General features: G+C 54.2%; 1 protein-coding gene across 1 annotated transcript; it reads right to left on the reverse strand.

Moving 5' to 3' along the window:
• Positions 1-228: 228 nt before the first annotated feature.
• Positions 229-8,559, reverse strand: CPN2 (carboxypeptidase N subunit 2). The gene is made up of 2 exons (XM_082719607.1): positions 8,453-8,559; positions 229-2,034 (listed from the first exon to the last, which is right to left on the reverse strand). The coding sequence occupies exon 2, from the start codon at positions 2,029-2,031 to the stop codon at positions 385-387; it is 1,647 nt and encodes a 548-aa protein (XP_082575733.1). The 5' UTR covers positions 2,032-2,034; positions 8,453-8,559; the 3' UTR covers positions 229-384.
• Between the last annotated feature and the right edge of the window lie 465 nt (positions 8,560-9,024).

Consider the following 9,024-nt stretch of genomic DNA (forward strand, 5'->3'; position numbering starts at 1 on the left):
CGGGGTGAGAGTGGGGTGGCCGTTAGATCATCAAGAAACACCAGGGAGAATATTCTTTTATTCTCCAGAACCCAGTACAGCTTTACAAAGCTTAAGGAAGGCCCAGGTAGGGCTCCGCCTGGGTGATAGGAACAGAAGGGGGGAGGAGGGAGGAGGAGGAAGGAGGAGGAAGGGAGGAAGTGGAAGGAAGATGGAGCCCCCACCACCCACACCCCCACACCCCCCACCCACGACACCTGCAGCAACACCTTCTCCACCTGGGAAATGCAGCTCCTTCCAGCACCTGTAGAGGTAGGGCTTCAGCTCCCTCTTGGCCCCCACCTCTGGCCTGGGCAGGCCCCCGGAGGCCACCTAGGCAGGCTCCCAGCTCCGCACGCCCTGCACCTAGCTCCCCTCTGGCCGGGCCTCAATGGCCACGGTGATCCTCACGGAGCCGCAGCTCGACTTCAAGTCCCAGTGCTGGCTGCCATTGAACGTTAGTGCCGGGGGGCCTGACCCCGGCCTGGGGGATAGCTGGACATTCAGCCAGCGGCACCGATCCTCGCCATCACAGGCAAGCACCACAGTGCCCTCAGGGTTGCTGTAGGTGCACCGGCTCCCAACCGCCCTCTCCTCCGCATCCAGGTCCCAGGGGCCCCCCAGCTCTCCGTCCTCTGACCCTGGGGCCTGGAAGCCCAGACGGTTGCCGGTGACGGGACACACCAGCTGCTCCTCCTGCAAGGTGGGCAGGAGCTGGCCCTTCAGGTAGGTGGGGCCCGCGCAGTAGGTCTGCATGTTGAAGAGCCGGTCGCTGAACTCACGCAGCCAGCCAAAGAGGTAGGCCAGGTGACAGTCGCACTGCCAGGGGTTGCCGCGCAGGGCCAGGTTGAACAGGTTGTAGTTCGTGTCGAAGATGCCCTCGGGGAGCGTGGTCAGGAGGTTTCGGGAGATGCTGAGCAGCTCCAGCTTGGACAGGTTCTGGAAGAGCGCTGGGTGCAAGGTCGTCAGGTTGTTGCTACCCAGGTAGAGCCTGACCAGCTCCTGCAGGTCCCTGAAGACGCCGGCGGGGAGATGGGTGAGGGCGTTGTGCGACAGAGTCAGGGAACTGAGGCTGGACAGGTTGGCAAAGGCGTCCTCGCTGATGGCCTCCAGCCTGTTGTAGGACAGAGACAAGCCGAGCAGGCCCGGGGTGGGCGCGAAGAGGCCGGCAGGCAGCCCCTGCAGCGCGTTCCCCTGCAAGTTCAGGAAGGTCAAGTTGCCCAGAGAGGAGAAGACGGAAAGCGGTAGGTGGCCGATGGCATTGCGCTGCAGCCACAGCTTCTCCAGCCGGAAGAGCTCCGCGAACACTCCTGGTGGCAGCTCCCTGATGGCATTGCCGTCAAGGAAGAGCTCCCGCAGGCAGCCCAGCTGGCTAAACACACTGGGGGGCAGGCCGGAGAGCACGTTGTTGCTCAGCCTCAGGCTCTGCAGGCTCCCCAGGGGCTCGAACAGCTCCTCAGGCAAGCGGGACAGCAGGTTCTGGGCCAGGTTGAGGGCTTTCAGCCCTCTCAAAGGCCGGAAGAGCCTCCCGGGCAGGCTCTGGAACCGGTTACCCTGCAGCTGGAGAGATTCCAGGGCGTGCATCTGCTGGAAGAGGCCCTCGGGCAGAGCCTCCAGAGCGTTGAAGTTGAGGGTGAACTCCCCCAGGGAGGTCAGGTTGGAGAAGGCGTCGGCGCTGAGGTTGGAAAAGGCACTGCCGGTGATCTCCAGGTCCTCCAGCCTGGGCAGCCCCCCGAAGGCGTCGGGCCCGAAGTGCTGGAGCTGCGTGTTGAGGAAAACCACCTTGGTCAGGTTGGGGCTGCCGCTGAAGGCCCGAGCTCCCACCGTGGTGAGCGAGGTCTGTACAAAGATGATGTCTGTGGCATGGGGCGGAATGTCTGGAGGGATGGCGGCCAGCCCTTCATCAGAGCAGAACACCTCCTGGATGAAGCAGTCACAGCCCGCAGGGCAGGGCCGGGAAGGCCTGGCCAGGAGCAGGAGGCCGGCCCAGCACAGCCAGGCTCCGGACAGCATCTCCTGATCCCAGCAGGAAGAGAGAACAGAGGTGACGCCTTGATCAAGGGCGGCCAGCGCCGGGCTGGGCCAGCCAGGAGATGGGGATTAACTCTATCAGGGAGGCCACCCCTTGGGACAGTATGTGTTTTCAGTGGTTGTTTTCATACAGCTTCATCGCAGCCTTGCAAGGTTCCTGGGACCCAGGTTCGGACCTCCTGATGGGCTGTCACGTGGCCTATCCACAGCCACCCGGCAGGTTAGTGGCAAGACAAAGACCCAGGTCTCCTGGACTTCCCATGTACTTTCAGATGGAGGGAAAGGGTGGAGGTGAGATTAAAAGTCATGGAAAAAAGGGAAAGGAGGAGACCCTGGGTAGTATGGAATTTTTCAGGTAATGTGTAAAATCTGAGCGGGTTGTTAGTGCACAGGGAATTTTTAACCCAAAACTCTTCCTGAGTTCCCAAATCTCAGCACCTTGCAGAGCCTAATGATGGACTAACTGTGTGCTCTTGTACATCAGCTAGGGCTGAGAGCAGCCGCAGGGAGAAAATGGGCTCTTTTATTTATTTTCCTGACGATTTTATTTACTTATTAGAGAGATAGCATAAGCAGGTGGAGCAGCAGCAGGCAGAGGGAGAGGGAGAAGCAGGCTCCCCCCTAAGCAGGGAGCCCCATGTGGTACTCGATCCTAGGACCCTGAGATCATGACCTGATCCAAAGGCAGGCGCCCAACAGACTGAGCTACCTGAGCGCCCCAATAAACAGGCTCTCATCTTGAATTAGTCACCTGCTCCTTACTACCACTGCGAAATGCTCCTTTCTCACCCCCCCTCACCTCCCCATCACAAAGCCCATGGAACTTTCCAACATCATCTGGACAGGAGGATTCCAGGTGCAGGGATTCCACAGACCAGTGGATTTGGGGGTTTGGGGGTTTGTTTTAAATAAGAAAAGAGGATGAAGTTTTTAGTCAGCTGATAATATCATTTTAAACGCCAGCATCCAACCCCAGGTCACAGATTGGTGCCTCAGCTCCCAAGTGTGTTGTATGGCTTGTTTTTTTCCGATGTGAACCACGAGCCAACATAGAAAATTGAGAAATCTCACATTAAAATGTCCAGATTTCAGGATGATTTAGGAGCAGGGGGTTCACGTTCCCACATGACAAGACCAGCTGGAGTTGAGCTTAATTGTCCCATGGCTTTGCCCAGGGCGGGGGGGCGGGCGAGGTTGTCCTCCAGGCCACTACAGCTCCCACCCGTCATTTACAGGGTCTGTCGGGGGCCAGGTTCCATGAGTTCAAATACCAGCTCCACCACATTCTAGCTCATTCTCACTGTGTGACCGTGGGCGTGATACTCCACCCAGTTGTACTTCACTTCCCTGGTGTGTAAAATAGGGATAGTGCTGACCAGGTCAGGATAATTGTAAGGACTGAATAAGAACACAGCCAAAAGTTTTAGGTCAGTGTCTGACGTGGAGTGAAAAATTAATAAATCTTGTTAATTATTGTTAAAAGTTGTAAGCCACCATCATAACAGAAAGGTGATTCGAACACCAAAGAAGTAGGAAGAACAGAATGTCCTTTAGATAGAATTCATTTGGCTTTACCGGAAAGAGACAGCCAGGCAGGAAGGGAGGAAGGAAGGAGAGGCAGAGAGAGGAAGAAAAGAGAGATGGAGGCAAGGAAGAAAGGAAGACAGACAGAAAGAAAAAAACCTTGAAAAACATAATCCTAACTTTTCTCAGTTTACCAGTCCCCAGAAAACACTCACAATCCGCTCCATGTTGGGGTGTCTTGGCCCCAAACCCTCTTTGCTGGCCTTGTCTCTGCTGCCCTCTGCTGGCTGCCTCCTCCCTCCCGCGATTCCACGTCAGGCCAAAGGGCTCTCCATGGGCAAACACGGTGCTTACGAAAGCTCCCTGTACCCTCCTCCTATTCAGACACCCAATAGTCCAGTTTTTCCAGGAATATTTCTGCCTAATCAGTAGAGAGGGTCCATTTCTCCCATAGAAAGTACGTGTCTCCCTTGAGCCCCCTCTGTCGCTTGCACCGATGCTGAGTTCACCGCAAGAAGTGGCAGGGGAGGGCTCTCACAGCAGCCGCACCTGCCTGCCACTCAGGACATGTGAGTCTGTAGCTTCTACGTGCAACCGCCGGAGAATAGAGTCTCGGGCTAAAGCTGAGCTCTGTAACAGCTTGCCTGGGGGTCATAGAACCAGGAGGCACCTTAGGTCAGACACTGACCTAAGGACTCAATGTTTGTCCTAAACATGCCATAATGCATAACAATGCATACACTCATCTGAGGTGTATTACAGATAAAGGGAGGGCTCGGGCTGTAGAAAGATGGGATGGCCATGGTCCCAGCCCCACCTACCAGCCAGGCTGGTGCTGGAGATCCTACACAACACCCCCAAGGATCCTCAAAGAAGCCTTCCCTGGCCCCAGGAATACGGTGCCTGGGCGTATGCTCCTCGACCTAGGCAGTTAGTGTAGTTCCCTGACACGATGGCTCCCTGTGGCTGTCCCCGGTGTAGAAAGACGTGTGCTTGGCATCCGGCCCAGCGCTGACCTGCGTGGGCTTGGTTCAAACCCCAGTGAGTGATCGCCAGCCAGACCATGAGACTGCACGGGATTTGTCCTCCTCTGGAGGGTAAGAGGGAGCAATGTTTGTCCTAAACACGCCATAATGCATAACAATGCATACTGTGCCAGTCCCCTTCCTTGCTAACCCCTTCAGTCCTTGGTTCTCAAAGGCAGTTTCCAGAAAACCTCCACTAGAGTGGACATGAGCGAACATATACAAGGGACCTCACCTGCTGTCTGTCCGCTCATACCTAAGGGTGGGCACTGCTGGGACCTGGTCAGCCTAGGGAAGATAGACCTGAGGAGGCGACCCACACAAGCCCTTGTTCCTGGATACCTGAAGCATGATTGAAAACAGGGGCATAGCCTCCAGATGGATATGTGCCTTTGGTTTTACAAACTTCTCACTGCTGGAGGTGTCAAGGTGGGAAGAGGACCAGAACAGGGCCTCTGAAGTTCAGGAAAGGGCCCCAGTCTATGCTGTTGGAGGAAGCAGGAAATGGAATGTTCCCAAATATTCCCCCCCCCGCCAACCTAAGATTCATTCTCACATCACTCTAGAATGGCTAAGAGTTTGTGCTCTGGAGTCAGATAGTATGGGTACAAATCCTGTCCCTAGCCCTCATTAGCTATGTGGCCTTGGCTGAATTGCTTAACCTCTCTGTGCTTCCATTTCTTCATCTTCCCAACAGCAAGCTTCAGTACTCCCTTCTTCATGGGGCTGTTCTGAAGATCAAATCCGATAAACCGTGTGGAAAGCAGCAAACCCAGAGCCTGGCCCACAGTGAGCGAGCGTTCAGCAGTAGAGCCTTAATGACCCTGATTATTCTGAGCATGGACCAGCCCCAACTTTGTTCTCAAGTTGTCACGAGGGTTAGCCATGGAAAACCTGATGAGATCATCCAACTGCCCCAGTTATGGACCAGCAAGATGTCTCTCTACAGCATTTTTTTCTGGCTCTTTCCTCCCAGCCAAGGGAAGCTTATCATTGTTTTGCCTTTGGTTGAGAGGAGCACAGATTCTGATGGCTATGGCTAGGCTACCCTGGCCATGGGCCCCTTTCCCAACTGCCCTCACGAGCAGGTCACTGGGGACTCTGGAGACAGAGAACGTCCCTGCCTGGGCACTGTGGAGGCCAGCACCGGAAGGGACTGTGGGGAGCAGCCAGAAGATTCCAGCATCTCTCTGAGAAACCGCCTCTGCATTTCTGCAGAGACCAGCACATGCCCACAAAAAATGTTCCATGCTCTCAGCAAGCCAGGGGATTCTGGCTCTGGTGGGGGCAGGGGAGTGGTTGACTGGTTGCAAATGCACTTTTTCCCCTTCTCAAATTGCTTTTGGGTTGATATATTTCTGTGTGTGCCCCAAGCCAGTCCGTCATCCACCGCAGAGCCAACCCTCACTCCTACCAGAGGGTGATGGGAGCCCAGAGCCCAGATCCCAAACTGTCAGGGGACTACTGCTCTACTCGGGGATGGCTACATTGCGGTCTGCATCATCAACAGGGCTGGATTCTGTCCCTTGAGCCCCAGCACATCTGGGAGCAGGAAGAAGGGCTTTAGAGGTCCACCCGGAGCTCCTGATGGTCTCATCCAAGTCCCCTGGGAAGTACAGCTGTCGGGTCTCCTTTCCAGAGTTCCTCCTTCCCCCGGTCCCAGCCAGCTGGCCCTCCCCAACCTGCTACCCATTTTGTCTGAGGTGTCTGGTTTCTGCATTTGTAACTGGAAAACAATCATGATAGGAACACCACTACCTAAATGACAGCTTTGTTCGAGTTGTGGTAATTAACTGAGATAACCGGCATTGAGTTTGTGATATGGTGATATAGTTAGAAATACATATTTGGTCTTTGCCTTGACTCCTGCTACAGAGCTCCAAAAACCCTGGAAATTTCCTGAGAGATAATAGAGGGGCATTTTTTTGTTACACATAATAAGGCCCTCTCGACGCACACGTTCATATTAATGAAGTGACTATCCATGGCTCTTAGTAAGCTTCAGATTATACATGAACTATTTGCAATAGTTATCTCTGAAAAACAGAATGGTGGGTGATTTTCACTTTTTCCTTTTGTTTTATCAGAAATTCTCTACAGTTTCTAAAAAAAAAACAGGTCACATTTGTAATAAGGTTGAAAGTCATGGGACACCTGGGTGGCTCAGTGGGTTAAGCCTCTGCCTTCGGCTCAGGTCATGATCTCAGGGTCCTGGGATCAAGCCCTGCATCGGGTTCTCTGCTCAGCAAGGAGCCTGCTTCCTCCTCTCTCTCTGCCTGCCTCTCTGCCTGCTTGTGATCTCTATCTGTCAAATAAATAAATAAAAGTCTTTTAAAAAAAATGAATGAAAGTCATAAACATTCGGATTACCATGTAAGACACATAGCCCCTGAACGCATACTGTGGGCTTCCTGGACTGCTCCCCTCCCTAGAACCCATATCAAGAAGGCTCCCGGCGGCCCTGGTGGAAGAGAGCCCGGGTAGTGAAATGAGAGAAGCTGTGGGGTGCCTGGGTGGCTCAGTCAGTTAAGCATCTGCCTTTGGCTCAGGTCATGATCCCAAAGTGGCTCAGGTCATGAATCGAAGGTCCTGGGCTTGAGCCCTCTGTCGGGTTCCTTGCTCCTTGGGGAGCCTGCTTCTCCCTCTCCCTCTGCCCCTCCCCCCGCTTGTTCACCTGTGTGCGAGCACTCTCTCTCAAATAAATAAATAAAATCTAAAAAAAGAAGAAGAAGAAGAAAAAGAAGCTGTAAACGGAGCACTCCCCTTTCTTCAAACGCTCCCGCCAGGGCACCACCTCTAACTCCTACTGACACAGCCCTTTCTGCTTTAGGATGTCCCCGTGCCTCCTTATTGCAACTGCACCCTGGGCCCTCACAAGTCACGCCTTCCCCAGGAAGCCATCCTTGACTATGGACCCCACAGGTCATTCCCGTCCTCAGTGGAATTCTTGGGTTCTTCTGCTCTAACTTCTGGTCAGTTGCGCCCGTCTGACTGTGACTTCCTGGGGGCTAGGGATGTTTCCTGCAGCTTGTCTTACAGGGCTGTGCACCCAACTCTGAGTGGCCCAGAGCTGAGTGCAGACCAGGTGTGCTGTGTCGAACTGACCCAAGTGTGTCTGCAGCTCTTGGTCCCCCGTATATTGTGTCTTGTGCCCCTTGTGCTTTAGTGGAAGGGGGATGCCCTTGAGCTCTGCCAGGGCTGTGACCTGGGTGCAGATTCTGACACTGCTCCCTACAGGCTGCGTGGGCTTGGACAGGTCCCTTTTTCACTCTAAGCCTCAATTTTCCCATGCATGTTTGTAACCTCATCCCTTAGGGTTAAAATGAGTCCCCAACTGGACAATACATATGTTTACATTAGATAGTAAATACAACTCATTTAACACAATACCTGCCGAATAGTGAGTAGGTGAATAGTAGTGAATAGTGAATAGTGAATAGGTAGCTACCTACAGATTTTATTCTTGGAGTGACTATATCAGTGAAACCAGAACTCAAAGGGGAGCCACAGGATGGCATAAACAAGGCATAAATGAAGATGAGACCAGGCAAACTTGGACATATGGTCTTCCTACTTAACCCCACTGTTCCCTATGTGCTCCCGGAGCACAGAGCCCAGACTACTTTATCTCAGGACCCCCCTGCTGCCACCTGCCTCCTGCCCCAGACCAGTACCACCCCAGCTGGGGGTCTCGGGGGCTTCTCATCCCACAGCAGAGGACACGCATGGTGTCTCCTGCTTGGAGCCAGGGCCAGGCTCTGACCCTCAGAGGAGTGGCCTGCTTCTCTTCTGCCCCAGAGCTGGGACCCAAGGCCAGATTCCTCCCCCGTCCCCACAGACCCCAGGAGACCTACCTCGAGGGGCTACGAGGACACACACCAGCAGGTCCGGTTCTTTCTAGGGAGCAGAAGTATGTCTGGTGTGTCTATGATCAGTGTGAACCCAGCAGCCCCAGAGCTGATCAAAGTTCCCAGCAGTGGTCCCTCCCCTCACGTGGACAAGTGTTCCCGGAATGTCACCAGGGTCACAGGACAGGAGAGGAGAATCTGGGGCAAGGCCTCTGAAGATTAACAGAATGACCCTGGACTGTTCCCACAGACAGATCCCCACTGAGGCCAAAATCTAGCAAAGATCACAGGCCTGGCACATTTAGGGCCCCGGGGCATCCACCAGGACTTCTAAGTTTTCCAGTAGGATGCAGGGGTGAGGACCGGAGCCAGGGATCCACGCTGACACCCCCTCCCAGTGAAAGGCCGGGCCGGTGCTGGGAGCCTGACAGACGAACGGCTGGCCACAGACACCTTCCTGGCTCTCAATGCCAGGAGGAAATCTAAGAGGGCTGTGGGCTTGTTCCTTGGTTTGCTGGTTTGTCTCATGAACGAACTTTCTAAACCCTCTCTGAGTTGAAAGGAGAGAAGATGGAAAG

This window comes from Mustela nivalis (genome assembly GCF_964662115.1).
Source record: "Mustela nivalis genome assembly, chromosome: 1".
In the NCBI taxonomy this organism is placed as follows: domain Eukaryota; kingdom Metazoa; phylum Chordata; class Mammalia; order Carnivora; family Mustelidae; genus Mustela; species Mustela nivalis.

Excerpts from the sequence above, each read along its gene's own strand:
- CPN2 (XM_082719607.1), bottom strand. The coding sequence starts at position 2,031 with ATGCTGTCCGGAGCCTGGCTGTGCTGGGCCGGCCTCCTGCTCCTGGCC.